This window comes from Muscardinus avellanarius, assembly GCF_963383645.1.
Source record: "Muscardinus avellanarius genome assembly, chromosome: 15".
In the NCBI taxonomy this organism is placed as follows: Eukaryota; Metazoa; Chordata; class Mammalia; order Rodentia; family Gliridae; genus Muscardinus; species Muscardinus avellanarius.
In genome coordinates, this window is record NC_137801.1 from 89,298,502 (window position 1) to 89,318,835 (window position 20,334).

At 46.4% G+C, this 20,334-nt stretch overlaps 1 protein-coding gene across 1 annotated transcript in view; it reads right to left on the reverse strand.

Moving 5' to 3' along the window:
* Positions 1 to 20,334, reverse strand: part of TMEM131 (transmembrane protein 131) — a gene marked incomplete at both ends in the record, with an annotated part of 77,741 nt that overhangs the window by 43,788 nt on the left and 13,619 nt on the right. The window contains 7 exons of the mRNA XM_080711457.1: positions 165 to 226; positions 1,275 to 1,331; positions 1,431 to 1,581; positions 3,600 to 3,680; positions 7,290 to 7,412; positions 9,759 to 9,875; positions 15,381 to 15,504. Of these exons, the coding sequence (XP_080567583.1) occupies positions 165 to 226; positions 1,275 to 1,331; positions 1,431 to 1,581; positions 3,600 to 3,680; positions 7,290 to 7,412; positions 9,759 to 9,875; positions 15,381 to 15,504 (715 nt within the window). The remainder of the gene's footprint in view (positions 1 to 164; positions 227 to 1,274; positions 1,332 to 1,430; positions 1,582 to 3,599; positions 3,681 to 7,289; positions 7,413 to 9,758; positions 9,876 to 15,380; positions 15,505 to 20,334) is intronic.

Here is a 20,334-nt window from a genome sequence, read left to right on the forward strand (position 1 = left end):
GCCTCTCTGGCAGGAGGGAGGTGGGCGCCCAGCCTTCTCCTGGAGAGTGCCCCCCACCGCCCTGCACAGCAGGAGCCCTTCAGAACATGGGCTGGGTAATTTTAAACTGTTAGGTTTAAAAGCAAAGAATATGTGAATTAAGAAAGAAAAAAGCAGAAACTTACTGTTATTGGTACATCTTTTGTTCCTGAATTTAACAAATGAAGATTTAAAACTTTTGGTAGATCTGTTAACATGAGGAAAAGAAATATTTCTTAAAAATGTGTGCTTTGCAACAAGTTAGAATCTTTGCCTTACTGGATATCAAACTGAATTTATTCTAGAAAGTGCAATTTAAGGACAACCACGCTGATGAACAGTAGATAGAAAACAGTTAACTCATATGAACACTGTGTATATGCTATAAACGCTGTCCCCCCTTAAACTGCCAGATCAAAAGAAAAGAAAAACTCAGAATAGAGCTTTTAGTAAATTCAGACATTAGTAATCTTTTATTTTCCCAGAAAAGTACAAGGAAGCAAATTAATAATGCACAATGTAAAATTATATTAAAATAAAAAATTTTAAATGTGATTTTCAATCCTAAACAATTGGATTTTAATTATATATGACTCAAATCCCAAAGTACAACTATTCTTACATTTTCCTTAATAAACTTTATTTTTAAATTTTTTAATTTGATTTTTTTTCTCTGACCATCTGGGATAAATTTTTAACATATCATGAAGATATAATTAAATAATTTATAGTTAGAGAAAAATCTAGAAGTAAAGTTTTGTTTTCTACTGGGTATGGAACCCAGAGGCATTCTACCACTAAACTATAATCTCAGCCCTTTTTTGTTTTGAAATAGAGTCCCACTAGGTTGTTGAGGGTTTTGCTAAGTTGCTGAGGCTGGACTTGAACTTACGATCCTCCTGTCTCAGTCTCCCAAGTACTGGGATTATAGACATGTGCTACTATACCCAATGCAGAAGTAAATCATGTGACTTCATTTTACTACTAGAAAAAAAATATTCAGCATGACTGGGTGAACGAGCCACTGCAGTAACATCTAGGAAACGGCCTTCTGCCTGGGTCTTCCATCCAGAAAGCTCAAGCGATGCCGAGCTTATTTCCATCTGGTGAGCAACGCTGCCCTCTGAGAAGCGGGTATACCCTTATGAGTGCCGAGCTCCCGAGGAGATTCAGCTCAGAGAAAGAGCTCCCAGAGCCAAGTTACAAAGCCCAGCAGTCACTCGGCACTGAACCCCATGCAGCTTTGGTGTTTTTACCTTGTGTTCGTAGTGTACCAAAATCTAACATTTCAGTTGAGGAATAAATTCCAGGAGCTTGAAAAAAAGAAAAGTAAGCCATTAGCTTTCACTTTGCCAGAGAAAAATGTCCTGAAAACAAGCGCATGGGCTCGCATCTCTCAGCTCCCCACTGACCTGTCGTGACTTCCACCTCAACGGGAAGGATGATGAACTCTGTGCCCTCGGACGCATTCGTCTTTATTCTTATGAAGGCGGTGTGATTATCTGCTTCTCTGGATGAGAAACTGGCCCTCATCACTCCTTTGGTTTCATACGGAGGGATTTCCTGTCAAGATCATGATGGAGCAGAGCATCGGCAATGTTGCAAAACTACCTGATTTTATTGGTTTGGATGACACTAAAGGAAGATGTGATATGTTATATACCTACTAAGGAAAACACACAGTCAACTAAATCTGCTGCACTCACTGTAGCACACGCTCTAACTGTGGAGAACGTTGAATGTGGAAAACGAGCTGCGCGGAGCTGATGGAGCGTGGTGTGTAAGGCCAGCAAAACAGTCAGTGAGCTGAAACGAACTGCCCGCTATGCCACTATCATTGAAAGACAGCTAGTCGGCAACAGCTCTTGTTCTTAATGTGTTAGCAGTGCTTTGGTACATAATGTAGTCCTGGAATTCTCCACCCTACAGAGATATCGCTATCAGAGGGAGGCATCTCCATAAATGACAGCCAGGGGCGCAGTCAGGCTCACCTTCCTTTCCCGTAAAGCCTAACAGAGCCAAGCTTCCCTAACAACCAGGGCTCAGGTGCATCGGCCAGGCTCTTGGCGCACAGCACAGAGGCTCAGTGGTGTATGAGAACTCACACAGGATGTGGGTCGATGGCTACTGAAGGGCGCCTGGTGAGAAAGCGGGATCCTTTTCCTTTTCAGGTTCAGGGCCATCCGGCTCCTGGCACCACCAAGTTCTCTGCACAGGTCTCTCCTCTGTACACCTTTTGGCATATTTTAGGGAACTCCCGTGGCCTAGAAGTTACTAGTCTTCACTTAACCCCTATTCCTTAACCTTTTGAGTCTCAAGTAGAAACCAAGTGGCTGGAAGCCTCTGGGACGGAGATGGCCCTGTGCTCACTGGCACAGGCTGCCGTGCCCAGCACCCGAGCTGCTTCCCTCGAGGTCTGCAGGAGTGAGCTGCTGCGCCTTTCACTGTAGCTCCCGGGAATAAGAAGACATCTCCTGCTCTCTGCTACGGTTCATTTTGGTCACTGACTATGTAGAACTCTGAATTCTCTTGTTTATTGGGTGCAATTTCTTCTTGCAGTAAATTCTTAGTTTTCTGTCTAGAATTATAGTACAAACTTAACAGATGATATATGCTCCCCTGAAGCCCCGTGTTACGCACTCTATCCCAAAGGCTTTTTAAACAAGGGCATCTTTCCGAGGTGAAATGTTTTTACGAAGGGCTACATAAATGGACTGTCCACCGTGTTTCTCCCTGCTAGCGTGTTTCTGTATTTTGGGAATTAAAGCCAAGCATGGACTGACAAATGTGTTCTGAAGTGTTCAAGTCAACATCACAGGAATGTCCTCTTTATATCTTTTCTGTGTGTGTGTGTGTGTGTGTGTGTGTGTGTGTGTGTGTGTGTGTGTGGCAGAAAGACACTCTGATCCTCAGAAGTGACTCGCAGTGGTAAAGGAGGGGTCTGATTACAGATGAGTCGCGGCCTGAGTGACCTCTGTACAAAACTGCATTCACGGCAATGCTCTTTTCCCCTTGGACTGGAGCCCAGCAGCATTCAAAATAACTTATGTCAGAACCTTTCCATAAGGTTCTTCCTGCATGTTCTTTAATTTAGTTAATATTTGCTACTATTCACCAAGAAAAAGTGACTGTCTAAGCACTGAAACAGACAGACGCTGGAAACGCAGAGCTGCTGGAGGCAGATGCAGCCCACTGACGGATGCGACGCCACACAGGGCTGGGCTCTCTGCAGATGCGCCTCCCCTAGCAACAGTCTGAATGTTAAACTCTGCTGTGAAAGCAGAATGAACCCCTTCCCAGTTTTGTTTTAGTTTTGGTGCAAGGCACATCACTAGTGATGGATTCAGAGGCAACTCTCCCAGCATGGTTCTGAGAGAGCCCGGAAAGCCCCCTGTTGTGCACACAGGGCTGAACTGCAGGTTGCTCTGTTCACTGCTCTACGTGAGAATTATGACTTACATTCCCCTCACGGATACAACGTTCAAATATACTTTATACACAGTCACCCACACGTCTCCAGATGACCGCACGGGTCTCTTCCGGCCACCTGTGAGCACACAGGGGAGCCACGCCCTACTCACCCACAGCTTCCGGGTACCCCCTTGTTGACCTGTTGGAAGCTCCAGGTGAAGGTCTCCTCCACTGGAATACATCTCCACAACCTGGGGCAACAGAGCACATGCAGTTACGCTCAAAAGCCGACTGCTGTACAGAAGCTGTCAGAAACACCTCAAAGTGTTGATAGACATACATGCAGGACAGTGTTACAGCCCAATACTAAATCCAATACCAAATCCAGTGCCTTGTGGGCATAAGCAGTGGTGGCTTCTTAAATTTAAACAAGGTGATGCTGAATTCTTTTTTTAAGAATTTTATTAGAAAGATAGAAATACAGAGGATAGGTACAGCTCCATACCAGACTGGCATGGAGGGGTGATGGGAATGAATACACCCAGTGCTGAAAATTAAAATGTGAAGTGGTTTCAGAGACTAGGTTTTCTTTTGTTTTTTATGTTTTCTTGTGGTACTGGGGATGGAACCCAGGGGCTTTCTACCTCCGGGCTATACTCCCAGAACTATTTTATATTTATTTGGAGACAGGGCCTCACTAAGTAGCTGAGGCTGGTTTCTAACCCGTGTGATCCTCTTGTCTCAGCCTCCCAAGTACTTGGACCACGCCCAGCTCTGAGACTAGGTTTTACAAGTAATTTATGGACATTTTCAAGTTTCAGAAATACAGAGTCTGTATTTCTGATAACACAAGCACTTCTCTATTTGCATATGCATATTAGGATCTGGAGCGGACCCAATAACTACAACTATGACCTAGTGATGACAAATACTATTCTGGGCCGTGTGTAACAATTCTAACGCAGTACCAGCACCTTTATTTCTGAGGAAGAGATGGAGCGCGAAAAGCGAGCTAGAACAAGGCACAAAGGGACAGGATAAACGTCCTCTCAAGCTCCACAGCACGGCAGGGAGCACGGCTGGCACGCTGACCGCACACTTCAAAGTAGCTAGTAGAGAGGATTTTGACTATTCCCAACGCAAAGAAATTGTATATGTCTGAGGAGACAGATACGCTGATTACCCTGGTAAGATCATTACACATTATAATACCCAGTGAAATATCGGACTGTACCTCAAGACATGTGTGATTACTGTGTGTCAACTGAAACAAAATCACAAAAATAAAAATATCTGGCTTCTCTTCGTAGTGCCCTCACAGATCCTAACAGTTCAGTGGCTGTGCTCACACTTACAACGTTTTAGAAAAGGCTTCCTGAAGTGTCGCTGACGTAACGACAGCACAGGCCTGAGGCCATCACCTCCAGGAGGACGGCCAGTCCCTCGTGCCCCTTGCGACCCAGACCTCTGCTCCTCCGTCTCCAGGCAGCCGCCCCAGCTCAAGCTTGCCCTCAGCCAAGGCAGACAGTGTGTCCTAGAGCTCCGTAAAAGGGAATAAGCACTGCGCACGCTCCTGCCTGGCTCCGTACCTCCTTGTTTGGGGATTTATCACGTATGTAATAACAGTTCTGTTCTACTTTATGTCACTTTTTATGCATTCACATATTGATGGACATCTGGGATTTTCCAGTGTTTGGTCATCAGAGGTACAGCTACTAGGGACACTGAAAGAAACCCTTCTCTTGGGTAAATCCAAAGCACAGAATGGGTCAGATGATAGGAGCCTTTCCTTTAAAGGCAGGGAACCCTAGATCTCAAAGAGGAAGAATACATTTAATTCACTTCATTAAACTTGGGGTAATGTGGGTGGAACACTTCTGCTTGTTTTACCACAAAAAGTCCTTCAGAAGTAAGGAAGCTGTGTAAGAGTGAAGATTTCTGCTTTGACTCTTCTTTTGATGTGCACTGCTGTAAAGGTGACACCTTCTGCCAAGACTGGCGAGCCAGGGTCTCCCTCAGTATCACTGTCCCCTCATCATCACGGGCTCTCTGAGAGCACGTGCTGTATTATTAATAATACCACCCTAACTGATGGGGTGGCAGCAGAATTTTTTCAGAAAACACCACAAATTGTTTCACTTAATCTTTCAAGGTATTAAGGAAACAAATCTAACAATATTTGGAAACAGAAAAATATTACTGATGATAGGGAAAAACAGAAAATTTACTGAATTACAAAATCAAAGGCAAGTTTATATTAAAAGTAGGAATGGTGACAGAATCCTGCTTTTTATACAGTCCTATTTGTCTTAGGGCAGCTTAGGGAAAGACGAAGCCAGCGACATAGACACACACGGCACCTGTGTGCCACATCCCCTGGGAAGCCTGGAGCTGCTGAGGAGACCTGGGCTCGGCTGTGCTGCCACGCAACCGTACCAGCTACGTGTGGCATTCCAATCGACACCGATCGCAGCAAAATGAAATTAAACGTCCAGTTACTCTTCGGCCACTAGAGCCGCTGGCCTGAGTGCGATACTGCATAAAGCCGGGGATGAAAGAGTCAGTCGAGGACGAAGCAGATGGGGAACGCGCCTATCATCACAGAAGCTCTGTGCAGGGAACTAGACTGGACACAGGAAGTCCCAGGGGCCTTTTCTTCATGTTTGACTGCTAAGCGTTGCAGAGTCAGGAGAACGCTTGTGTCTGTGCTGCACAGCAAGCGTTCACATGTGTTCTCTTCTTTACAGTGTCTCCGTTAAGAGCAGACTGATGGCTCAGACTATCCATCACGGGATCTGGAGGACCTTCCCGAGAAATGCCCATGGCGGTGCTCGGGGCAGCCTGGTCCCCTTTCCTCTCCCGAGTGCTGGGAAGTGGCCGCTGTGTCTTGTGAACTCTTCTGGGAGCAGCCAAAGCTGCCTCCATCCATATGGACAGCACAGCTGGAAGCTGAAGGGGCCTTCTAGGCCATCTCCGAGTGACACTCGCCACTGCCGCTGTGTGGCGGGCCTGAAGGAGGGGCGTGCCCAAGGGCCACATTTTATGAACAAAGGTCAGTTGGTTTTTATTTTTTATTTATTTTTTTTGTGGAACTGGGGTTCCTGGAAACCCTCTACCTCTGGGCTACACTTCCAGACCTATTTTATATTTTTATTTGGAAACAGGATCTCTTAAGCCAGCGAGGCTGGCTTTGAACCAGCGCGATCCTCCTGTCCCCGCCTGCCAAGCGCAGGGATTACAAGCGTGCGCCACCACACCAGCGTCAGTTGGTTTTTAACCATGACTCTATACTACCCTTTCCCTGGATTTTAATTTCTGCCGTCACAAAAAACTTATTACCAGAAATTAATGCAAACTTTTTTTTAAAGCTTATACTGAGCCAGAAAGCACCCAGAAAAGCAAGAAAAACAAACAAGAGACAGCCTGTGCAGCTGAAAACTGCTCGAATCAAACAGCTGTCCCCACCATAAACACCGCAGAAGCCAGCTACTCAGAAATGGTCCCCAAACTCAACACCCAGCTCGCTGTGTTGCAAACTTCGGGAACGCATGCGCATGTGTGAACTGTGAATGCAGCATCCCCTCCTCTTCTCCCTAAGCCCCGGGAGCCCAGCAGGGGCCCGCCAGCCAGCTCACCGGCAGGGGCGCGCCGTGGGGGTTGTGTCCCCTCCTCATCTCCCTCCCTAAGCCCGCCAGCTCACCTGCAGGGGCGCGCTGTGGGGGTTGTATCCCCTCCTCATCTCCCTAGCCCCGGGAGCCCAGCAGGGCCCCGCCAGCCAGCTCACCTGCAGGGGCGCGCCGTGGGGGTTGTACCCCCTCCTCATCTCCCTAGCCCCAGCAGGGCCCCGCCAGCCAGCTCACCTGCAGGGGCGCGCTGTGGGGGTTGTGGATATTGATCACAGGCGAGAAGCTGCTGTTCACAGGCACCCGGGCCCCGAGGAACGGCCTCAAGCGGTATGGGTTTGGAACTCCAACGCCAAACACCTGTTTTAAAGAAGAAAGAATGCTTTCGCAGTTATAACCTGCTTGGCCTGGAGAGACTCATGGCTAATCTAGATGAAAGAATAGTAATAATACCTTTTTTAGAAACCTGACTTGGCTACATATTTTATTTACTCCTTGTGTATATATTTGAAATAGTTTCTATAAGAGGTTGGGAAGTGAAATACCTGACCTTCCTGAAATCATGGCCTGCACGCGCACGTGCACACACACACGCACACGCGTCAGTCAAAGACTGACTCCCCGACTCCATGGCATAAGATCCTCTCTCAAACATCAGCCCCAACTCAGACCATTCTTGCGTCGGGAGGCCCCGCTGACCGCGCAGGGCGAGCCGGTGATCCAAGCGGATGGGCCGTGCTCGCACATGCGCAGCAGCGGACGGGACGATGTGACAGACACCCGACGGAAAGGTGTCAGGAGCCCCCGGCTACCGATGAGTCACGGAGAAGACCCAAGGCAGCTCGAGCGCTGTGCACTCCGGCAGCGATCCGAGGAGGAGGGGCAGACAGAATCCAGACCAACGTAGCAGAAGGCTGGGGAAGGGCTGACCGAGGACAGTGGGCGCCGGGGCGCCTTGGGAACGGCCTGGGCCCACCCTCAGAGAACACTGGGGCTGCCTTAGGGCCACAGCTTCACTCTTTTAATAGTCTTCCTATTCACTTGTCAAGGGTACGTTCAACCAGTACTCTCTCTACGGCGCTTCAGAATGACTGAACTGTGCTTCCACAGTTTACAGAGCGCCTACTCAACAACCTTTAAGGATTTATACAGCCGGGCGGTGGCCGCGCCTGTCATCCCCGTGCTTGGGAGGCGGAGACAGGAGGATCGTGCAGGGGCAAAGCCTATATATATATATTAGGTCTGGGAGTGTAGCCCGGGGGTAGAGGGGTTTCCAGGAACCCCAGTACCACCAAAAACAAAAGATTCATACACCACGAGTGAGCAGGACATGGTTCCTTACTAAAATGGAAGATTTGACCCTGATACTTATTTTCAAAAGGTCACTAAAAAGGAAATTTAAGAATGAGCCTAAAAACTATAAAGTAAGAAATCAGCTAGGTGGGAATAGATACTCAGGACCCAAGGGCAGAGAGTACAGTGGTTGCGACTGGCAGGCTGTAGTGACAAGACAGGCCTCTGAGCCCTGAGCAGCAACTTACTAGCAGCATAACTGGGTAATTAGTTATTTGTTTTTGTGGTGCTGGGGATTGAACTCAGGGAAATTCTGCCTCCAAGCTATACTCTATCCCTTTTTATTTTTTGAAAACAGGGTCTCACTATGTTGCTGAGGCTGGCTTCGAACCTGCACTCCTCCAGTCTCAGCCTCCCAAGGGCTGGGATTACAGGTGTGTGCCACCATGCCTTGTTAACCTGGGCAATTATTTAACCTTTCTAAACTTCCTAAAAACCATGAGAAAAATAGAATCTATAATGCAGACAAGTACGTTTACAGTATGGTACCAGACAAATATAAGCAATTCTTTTTAATAATTTTGGTATACAAAAACCTTAATTCACACATAGGGTAATGTCTTATACATAAAAAGATTTACTATGATTCCTATAAATATAAATTTATCAAAACAACATATTTCCTAAAAAAAGCAGACATGTACATTTTAATCTTGAAATTCTTATCAAGTATGCTTCATAAGTGTGTAGAAAATTTAAAAGTATGAAAGTTTTTTAGTATTCTTTGCCAACAAATCTCACATTAAGCTTTTATCTGTGGCTTTGAGATCATCTGTTCACAGTCAGAACTAAACAGGGATATTCACAGTAAGTATAAATATGCTTGTCTGGCATGGTTGGGGCACGACTTGTAATTCCAGTATTTGGGAGGGTGAGACAGGAGGAGGGTCGCAGGTTCAAGGACAGCCTTAGCAACTTAGCATAACACTCAGCAACTTAATGAAACCCTGTTTCAAAATAAGATATAAAAAAAGGCTGGAGGTGTAGTTTGGAGGTTGAGTAAGTCTGGGTTCAATCCTCCATCTACCTCCCCCAAACAAAAATAGTTTGAATTATTACACTGTTTATCATCCCCAGAGTTAACAATAATGACTTTATTTATTTATTGAAACTGGGAATGGAACCCATAGGCATTCTACCTCCAAACTACACCCTAGCCCTATTTTTTATTCCTTATTTTGAAACACGATCTCACTAAGTTGCAGAGGAGCGCACTCAGTAGTTGAGAGTGGGTGTGAACCTGCCATCCTGTCGCAGCTTCCCATGTACTGGGATTACAAGCCTGTACCACCACGCCCAGCCCAATGACTCTATGTTATAAAAATAAATGAAAGTTTTAATTCTGGTTCTTACCTGGTAAGTAAATACCCCATGATTAGATGTGTTAATAAATAAAGTATTTTCTACATTTCCTACTACTCTTGCAAGAAAAACTACATCAAATGATGTATTTCCTCCTGGAAGAATTTTCTGAAAAAGAAAAGCAATACAATTAGATGGGTAACCAAAGTAAGCAGATCAAGCTGACCAAGATTAGACAACTAAAGTTCTCGAAAGTGAGTGCTTTGGGATCATTTTCATAAACTAGCTGTCTACCTTTAAAGCTTCCAGTTAGCCAAACTACTGAAAATGAAGAACAATAAAAAGTGGTCTCAGCCGGGCGTGGTGGCGCATGCTTGTCATCCCAGCATTCGGGAGGCTGAGACCCGGAGGATCACGGTTCGCGGGCAGCCTCAGCTACTTAGTGAGGCCCTCTGCAACTCAGTGAGACCCGGTTTCAAAATAAAGCATAAAAAATAGGGCAGGGGATGTAGCTCGGAGGTCAAATGCCCCTGGGTTCCATCCCCAGACCTGCAAAAAAAAAAAAGTGGTCTTCATACTAAACGTCTGCCGTCACGCACGACAGATGGCTCCCTTGGTGCTGGGGCAGGAATGAAGCACCTTATGATAGGCGGCTCCGTCAGACAGCCAGCGGGCGCTGGGCTGGGCTGGGCCTGCAGACTGCCACGCACTCCTAGGCGGCTGTAGTATTCCAGGACAGAGTGCTGGCCTCAGCCCCCACCTCTGCCACCGCCCGTCCCCGGACTCAGATCAGGAGAGCAGTCAGAGGACACGGGCAGGCAGCACCGCGCTCCTCCAGCTCATGTGGCCGGGCGTGGCTGGGCGCCAAATGACGAGCACGGTCTCACCACACAGCCCCGCAGCCTGCCTGCAGTGAGGCTTTAGAAGGCCCTGCAGTGTGCAAAGCCTTCAAGGCCTCTCACCACCCGCCTCTGTGGCTAGACCGCTCCATGCCACCCAGCGGTAGCTCAAAGGCCAGGCCTCTGGCTTCACCTGAGGACCAAGCAAGTGGGAGAGAGCGTTTCTTCTGCGATGTCAGCAACGCAAGTACGACACGTGACAAAATCACAACCTTCTGAACCCATCACAGGGACTGGCTACCAAGTAGCCCAAAGCCTAGGGAGGACAGACACCTGCTAGGAGCGTGGGATGTGGGCGCTGGTTGCCGTAAGCGCACACGGGGCACACAGACTCAGCTTGGAGCCATACAGTGCTGACGGCAGCCTGGCTCACACGAAGTAAAGACATTAAAATAATAGCGATGATAGGTGTACACCTGGTAAATCCCCACACAGTTTGCAATAAAACACACTTCTAAATAATCCACTAGTTATATGAGTAATCTCAAGAGAAAGTAGAAAATACTTTGATTTAAAATGAAAACACAGTATATTGAAATTTGTGGGTAGCATTAAAAATACTTGGAAGGAAATTTCTAGCATTATATGTGTACTGTGAACATAAATGTCTCAAATCAATAATCTATGTTTTTGCTTTGAGAAACTAAAAAGAGTAAATCCAAAGAAAGTAAAAGAAAAAATAAAGATAGAAGAAAACCTTAATGAAAGAGAAAATAGAGGAAAAAAAATCAACAAAACCAATGCTGGCGCTACACAAAGGTCCGTAAAGCTGATAAAAATCCTGTGAAGAATAACTGGAAGCCGGGTGTGGTGGCCACGCTTGTAATCCCCGCGCTTGGGAGGCTGAGACAGGAGGATCGCACAGGTTCGAAGCCAGCCTCAGCTACTTAGCGAGGCTCTCAGCAACTTAGTTGAGACCCTGTCTCCAAATTAAATATAAAATAGGTCTGGGAGTATAGCCTGGAGGTAGAAAGCCCCTGGGTTCCACCCCCCAGTACCACCAAAAAATATAAATAAATAAATAAATAATAAAAGAATAACCGGATAAAAAGAGAAAGACAAAATAAGGAACTAAAATACAGACACAGCTGTATATCCTTTACACAGAAAGGGCGATAAAGGAATGTTATAAACAATTCTATGCCCATCAGAAATCTAGTAACTAGAAGAAATGGATGCATGTTTCGAAAATCTGCCAAAACTCACTCAAAAGAAGAAAACCAGATAGCCCGAGCGTCTTGGGTGAGCAGCGACTTTAACCCAGCCGCTGCCTGCCTCTCCAGCTCCATTGGGATGGAGTCCACTGGAGGGTCCTGCTCTCTGCTCCCAGCTGCGGTTTAGCCCTCCCTGCCCGCACTCCTCCTCCTCCTCTGCTCTCCCTCCTCCCTCTTTCGAGCTCCTCACTGTGCTGCTGGCCCGCACCCTCGGGTGTCCTGACCTCCAAGGCCTCTGTGGCTCAGGGATCTATCCACAGTGCCTGGCACCTAGCAGGCACTCAATAATAGGTTTTAAATAAATCCATTTCTTATTTCTACACAGGTCGCACTGCTATTTTCTTTTGTTTTAAGTTACAAAAGTAGTAAGTCCCTGTTTCAAAACTCACCGACACAGTGCAAAGCTGTATGAAACAAAGCTAAAACCCTGGCGGGCTCGCTGTCCCACACGTCTGCCTGTAGCTCCCTCCACCAGAGCTAACACCACCGGGCCAGGAAGCCGTGGCTCCTGCAAGAACGGCATTCTATTCTGCTCTCCAATGTGCTTCTACGTATCGTCACACGCACACATGCCAGACCAGCAGACAGAGCGCTATCCTACGCTGTATCTGCATTTTGTTAAATTCCCAGTGACGTGCATGGGCACTGGAGTTTAATCTAAAGTAGAATGAATATTTAAGTTCTACACATAGTCATTAATACTCATGAGATTATTGTGTATTATAAATATACTAAAATAGAGAATTTTAGGCCGGGTGTGGTGGCGCGCGCTTGTAATCCCCGCGCTTGGGAAGCAGACAGGAGGATCGCACAGGTTCAAAGCCAGCCTCGCTGGCTTAAGAGACCCTGTTTCCAAATTTTAAAAAAAGTATAAAATAGGTCTGGGAGTGTAGCCGGAGGTAGAAGGGCTTCCAGGAACCCCAGTACCAAATAAATAAATAAATAAATAAATAAATAAATAAATAAATAAAATTTTAGTTATAGGCTGAACAAAGTTCTTAGTTTTCAGTGGAGATGGTAATCAATTAGTGATCAAAGAATTTGTGAAGCCGGGTGTGGTGGCGCACGCTTGTAATCCCTGCGCTTGGGAGGTGGTAACAGGAGAATTGCACAGGTTCGAAGCTAGCCTTGCTGGCTTAAGAGACCCTGTTTCCAAATAAAAAATATAAAAATAGGTCTGGGAGTATAGCCCGGAGGTAGAAGGGCTTCCAGGAACCCCAGTACCACCACCAAAAAAAAAAAAAAAAAAAAGAATTTGTGAACTAGAGGAACATCTTACTGTCAAAGAAGTAAAACCTGACTAGGGATCCTGCGGGTAACAAAGGCAGCAGCAAGAGAGCCGCCACACAGAGAGGCCCTGCTCTCCTGGACAGCCGACACCCTTCTGCCCCAAAGCCTCTTTCTACAGCATAAGTTGGAGCGGAGGGGATGAGGTTACCCTTCCCCTAGGAGCGAATTCTCTCTCCTCCCTCACCTGGAAAGCACGGAGAAGAAAAAGGTAAGAAAAGACAGCAGGACTCTGGCCGCGTCTCCGACACGAATCTAGGTGGTTTAAACGTAGCTTTGGTAGGTGCGGTGGTTTCCCTGTTCACGCTACTTCCCAACGGTGGGACACAGGTCCATTTCTAACTTGCTCTTTGATTACATACCCACTTAGCCTATCTTCTTGAGAAGTGTCGGGGAGGATTCTCTGTGCATAAAGCTCTTCTGTGGGCCAGCCCGAGGCGGCCCAGCGGGGAACAGCGAGCTGGAGTCTTTGATGTTACTCAGTCTCTTCTGTCTGTCTAAAGCTAGGTTCATTTCAAAATGGGAGAACTGGGAGCCTGTGAACATGCTTGTCTTGACTCTCCTTGGAAGGTCCACACACGGGAGCACTGGCAGGCGCAGGCGCAGCCCCACTGGCTGCTCCCCTTTATTGCACCATCTACAAAGCTGGGTGTGCGACTCAGCGAGTCTGTGTTGTTACAGCAGTGTAAAAACTGAACGCCTGGCCTTGACCCGGATGAACCTCGGCGTGCTCGGGAGCACTGAAATATTGCTTGAATTAGCAAGATGACCAAGTCAAAACGTGCAGCTGAGCCGTCTATTCTGAGCTGCCTCCACGTTTACCTGCCCGCGACCCCACCGCCTGCCGCTCTGCACGTGGGTGATGACTGAGAGCTGGAGCCGGGTGCGCAGACGCTCCCTGGAACACCGTGCACCCCTGGCGGGTAACTGAACACTAAGCCTCCACCCCGCTGCGGGGCCGGCCAGCAGGAGTGGCGAGCCCTCAGGACTTGGCTCTTCATTTCTATGTACAGGCTTCTTTACGTGGTAAAAGGCCAACTTTTATATTATTTGAGATCATTAGCACATCTACAAAAATTATGTAAATATCTCTCAGGTAACAACTCAAAAAAGTTAATTTTTAAGAAATATTTTAGAAAAGAATTATTTTTTTAAAAAGTTTTAAAATTTTATTACTTTGTTACTTATCAGTCCTTTATTTATAAAACACTTGAATTCGGAATGAATTTCCTCTCAGAGCCTCCAGACAAGAATTCGGCCCATACGACATCTTAATCTCTCTAATACTCTGAGCAAACTCCCTGCATTTATAAACTAGAGAACCTGTGCTCAGCCATGAGCGTTGTCATAAACTATCAATTTTGCAGCAACAGAAAAGTAACACAGCTGGGCGTGGTCACACACACCTGTGATCCCAGGACGTGGGAAACTGAGAAAGGAGGATCTCAGCTTGGAGGCCCGCCTTAGCAACTTGGCAAGACAAAATAAAAAATAAAAGGGTCCCAGCATTCAGGAGGCTGAGACAGGAGGATCGCGGTTCAAGGACAGCCTCAGCTACTTAGCAAGGCCCTTTGCAACTCAGTGAGACCCCATTTCAAAATAAAGAATAAAAAACAGGGCTGGGGATATAGTTTGGAGGTAAAATGCCCCTGGGTTCCATCCCCAGCACTAAAAAAAAAAAAAAAAAAAGGCTCGGGGGTGTACCTCAGGGGGTTCAGTTCTGGGTTCAAGCCCCAGGGGAAAAAAAAGAGAAAACTAAACATGTTGCTAAGAAACTGCCCACTACTAAGAAGGCAAAGAAAACCAACTGGCCGCAGGAACACTGTCGCTTTAGGGTGTGAGATTTCTAGCTGATTTGGTAGCTGTTTCATGGTGAGAAAAATGATGTGTATTTAAAAGTAGAAGTAAAGCCGGGCGTGGTGGCGCACGCTTGCAATCCCAGCATTCGGGAGGCTGAGACCCGGAGGATTGCGGTTTGCGGACAGCCTCAGCTCTTAGTGAGGCTCTCAGCAACTCAGTGAGACCCTGTTTCAAAATAAAGAATAAAAAATAGGGCAGGAGGTGTAGCTTGGAGGTCGAATGCCCCTGGGTTCCATCCCCAGACCCGCAAAAAGAAAAAAAAAAAAAGTAGAAGTAATAATTTTTAGGAAATGGGACAAACTGAAATCTAGAAAAGAAATGTTCAAGCTAGCTTTTGGTTACAGCAAAATATAATCATCAATAAATCCTAAAATTTCAAACTAGGAGACATCATTTTTAGCAGAGAAACTTACCCTATTTTGAAAGAATGATGCATGAAAATGTGACGTTGTAGCAGATATTGATACTAAAGTTATAGTTTCTTCAGAACTAGGATTATGTAAGTACACTTTCTCCATTTTTGGCATTCCAACTGGCCTGCAAAAAACAAAGAAAACGGTCACAAATACCTCTAAGACAATTCTAGTTACAATAATAATTGTTTAAGAAATTAGACCTTAAAATCACTAGACAAATTCATCTTCAATGTTAAAATATTTACCACCTTGATGTAAACTTGCAATCTACTCAGTTGCTGAGTGCTCATTCTAAGTTACACACCGTGCTGGGTGCCTCAGCCACACCCTCGTGAGGAAGCAGGCGGGAGCAGCGAGGGGTCCTGCTAACTCGGCACCCCGCCGCTCGCTCACTTGTGGGCCCGTGAGACCCGTCTTCTCAAACTCCACCAATACAAGCTCCTCGATTCAGGAGCTTGGGTAGCAAAGCTGTATGAAGGGCTCTTACGGCTCAGCGACTTCTGCTATTCTCCTTTTATGGATGAGGATACGAGGCACAAAAATATTTAATCAGCCCACAGATACACCTGGAACCTAGATCTGAACAGAACCCATCCGGGCTAGTGCATGATAAAACCCCTAGAACTAGTCTACACTTTCTCAAGGGAACAATGCAAAACACCCCCGAAGGTCCTCAGATTCACTGCCAATGTTCGCCTTGACATCTATGTTATAGCTAGTCTTATTTGTACAGGCTGAATTTCTAACAACATTGGAAAAATTCTCTATACATCTCCTTCCCTCCTTCCCTTTCTTTTGTGTGTTTGAGATGGACGCCCCCCCCCCCCCACACACACACACGAGACTGAACTCTGAACTCAGAGATGCTGAGCCACACCCCCATCGTGCTTTTTTTTTGGTACTGGGAATTGAGCCCCGGGTGTCCTACCTAGGAGCCACATCCTCAACCCTCTTTAATTTTGTTATCTTGAGGCAGGGTCTCACTAAGTTACAGATGGCCTCAGTCGCTGCAGCTGTCCTTGAACCTGCTGTCTTCCTGTCTCAGTCTCCCAAGTACTGGGGTTACAGGCATGTCCCACCAGCCCAGCTTCCATGTGAATGTTAAGACCAGGCTGTCAATTTCTGCAGAGAGTTGGGATGTTGATGGAGATTGTGTTCAACCCATGACCAGTTTAGAGGTAATACAATCTTAACTCGCACATTCTGGTCCATGAACACGGGATGTCTTCCTATTTATTCTTTACTTTCTCTTGGAAATTATTTGTATTTTTCAGTATACAAGTTTTACACGGCTTCTGCAAAATTTATATTTAAGTATTTTATTATTTTTGGCCCTACTGTGTATGAAATTGCTTTCTAAAGATTGTTCATTGCTAATGTATACAATATAGTTTATTTTTGTGTGTTGATCTTATATCCTACAACCATTACAAACTAGCTTATTGGTTCTGCTTAGAACACAACATCTGCAAATAGAGGTAGTTTTATTTCTTCCTTTCCTATCTGGGTGTCTTATTTCTTTTTCTTTCATTTTTAAGTCTTAAAATTTTTTTTTTTTTTGCCGGGCGTGGTGGCGCACGCTTGTAATCCCTGCGCTTGGGAGGCAGAGACAGGAGGATCGCACAGGTTCGAAGCCAGCCGTGCGTGCTGGCTTAGGAGACCCTGTTTCCAAAAAAAAAAAAAAAAAAAAAAAAAAGTAAAAATAGGTCTGGGAGTGTAGCCCGGAGGTAGAAGGGCTTCCAGGAACCCCAGTACCACCAAAAAAAAAAAAAAAAAAAAAAAAATTGAAACAGGGTCTCACTGAGTTGTGAAGAGCCTTGCTAAGTAGCTGAGGCTGTCCTTGAACTGCGATCCTCCTGTCTCAGCCTCCCGAATGCTGAGACTACAAGTGTGCACCACCACGCCCAGCCTTCTTGTTTCTTTTTCTTGTCCACTTGCTCAAACTCTTATTATCTTTTCAGATTTTCTATTTATTTCTACAGACAAAATATAAATGAATAGGTATGTCTATGTTTCAGTCAAACTTTATTTAAAAAGGAAATAAAGTATGGCAATTGGGTTTGAGGAGATGCCAAAAGATGGTAGAATAAAAAGACCCAGACCTCACTACCCCAATGAGACACCAAATTAACATATACAGAAAAAGTTCTTTTATAAGAAATCCAGAAACTCACCCCAGGCCAATGTGAAACCTGTTACATCAAAATCAGTAGACAACTCTGTGTACCAGTCTCTCCAGAGCCTCAACCCTACACCATGCAGTCCAACCAGTGGGAACCCCACATCCTCAACCCTACACCATGCAGTCCAACCAGTGGGAACCCCACATCCTCGACCCCCGCACTCTGCGGCCCACCCAGTGGGAAGCCCACATCCTCAACCCTATACCATGCAGTCCAACCAGTGGGAACTCCACATCCTTGATCCCCGCACCGTGTGGACCAACCAGTGGGAAGCCCACATTTTCCACCTCCACACCCTACGGACCGTCGACGCACATGGTAAGCAAGTGATACAGGCACAACATCCTCGCACATGGTAAGCAAGTGGTACAGGCACAACATCCTCACAATTGTTTTGTTGCTTTGAGGTATTTCAAAATAAAAACTGGGGCAAGTAAATTCAAAATCAGGCAAAGCTAATGTACTATTTAGAGGTGTATACACAGGTAGTACAACTGTAAAGAAGATCTAGAAATGTTTATAAAAATTCAGGATAGGAGTTTGTTCTGGGAGAACAGTGAAACTGTAATCAGGTGTCTAGGCACTGCCAGCTGTTCTAGTCTCCGTACATGTCAAACATGCATGTCTTATCCATTTTTCTGTGGGTATGTATTTCATACCAGAAAAAGGTAGAGATAACGTTATAATAAGGTCATGAAAATATTCTGAAAGGTCGCCATGCAGCTGTTAAGCACTACGTTGAGATGCACCGCGCATTCCCAGGCTGGCTCTTTAACGACAGGGCGGCCAGCTGTCAGTAGCGACTTTGCCACGGGAGCTGTTATTCCCTCGGGGCCACCACATCAACAGGAGTTTGCTGACACCTACGTCTGAAGTCAGCATCAGACTGTATTCACAGGAGCCTACTCTTATCTAGCCATTCATGCTAAGGCCTGTTGCATCAGATATTGACCCCGGAGCCCTGTGATAGGACACCTCAACGATCCAATCTGAAAAGAACTCAATAAATGTTACTCACAATCAAGCGAAGAACTCGTAAGAGAGCCTTATAAACTCAAAATGTCTCTATGTCCACGCGGAGATTGTAGCCTGTTTCCTTCATAGTGTTTCTTTTGAGTAAAATCCTCCAAGTTGGAAGGTCAAAAACAAGTCAGATTCTGTGAACGGAACCTGACTCCTAACAGTCACAGATGCGACTGCTTTCCAGTTCTGGATGTTAAGTAAGAATCCAGTTCATCACGACCTTCTCATTTCTTCTATAGCTTACCTGCAACTGAATCTTGGACTCTCATTTTCTGTTTTTCCTGAAATGGACTAACAACATCTTTTTACATTACCCAAAATTCATAAGCAGAGTCTAGAAGTTATATAAATACAAAATCTTCAGTGTGTTCGTCAGCATTTAAATATTTACGGTGTTGGTGTTCGTTTTCATTGCTGTATTTTAGACAGCACATTGACCACTTTTACGCGGCTGCGCAGTTCTGCCGCTGAGGCTAGGCGCGTGGTGCCTCTGCTGTCACTGTGGGGTGGGGAAGCTGCACAGAAGGCGACGCACTGCAAGCTCTGACTACAGCACGCCAGCAGGAGGCTGTGCCATGCTGCCTGGGAGCTGGGGTCCCACAAGAGTGTCTCTGCCACACACAGGAAAGTAAACACCTGGCTGAGATCACCCATGGCTTCCAGCCCGTGGAGGCGAGGCTTACGGTAATGCAGCCTGGGAGAGAAAGGGGTGTCTAGAGCAGGATCCGGGGTGAGGGAGCAGGGGGCTGAGCACTCCCGGAAGTCCTCAAAGCAGGAAGCATCCTGTCTGCCGAGCCCTCTTGCCTCGGTTGGAGACTGGACCCCTTAACCAACTGGCTCACAGATCTCAGATGGGGACTCAGGACTATGAAATAATTAGATAAGCAGGTACAAACTCCGCCGGCATCAAACTATGGCCACAAAGCTACAGGGAGAAGATAAAGGTTTTCTTCCCTAAGCTTTATATAGACACGTAAGTAGAACGGTATGCAGAAATAAAAGACCCTCCTTACACCCTCAGAGTTCACCAATCATGTGCCGTCTTTAAAAAAAAGCGCTCTCTTACGACTCAACTAGACTGCAGGCTAAATGGCATGAGTCTGTGCTTGCAGTGGTTCCTCTTGTGACTTTAGTGTAGCCATCGCAGCTGCGAGAAAGGAGACAGGGAGTAAGACAGAGAGGTACTTAGAGTTATCTTTCAAACCACAGGGCTGCAATGCCTGCTGGCCAGAGGGCTCTGGAGAAAGGGGACCAGCATGGCGGCTCCAGGTTCACAATGCCGCTCACGCTGGCCTGCCCACACAGACAGACAGAAACGCCCCCTCCTCAGAGGCAGGAAGGGCACCGCAGGGTACCCGGGGCGCTCAGAGCAGGCCTCCTGCAGACTTAAAGGCTCAGGAATTAGATCAGGCCCACCCAGATAATCTATTTGAAGGTCAGCTGACTTGGGACCTCAATTATATGTTCACATCCTAGAGGCAGCAGCACCTGGATCAGGTGTTTGACTGAGGAAAGGGGAGAAGGCGTGGAGAGGTGCATCGGAGGCCTTAGACTCTGCCTGTCACAGCAGCAAGTGGGACCCGTTTGCCTGGGCAGGTAGAACTTAAAAATAAAATGAAGATTTGCAGCCGCCCGCCAGGGCTGCTCCTGTTGTCTCTCTGTTATCAGCTGCTCCAGAGACGGAAGGAGCCCCAGGGGACAGTGTCAAGCGTTTATAGACGAGCCAGGCTGCAGCAAGGGTCACG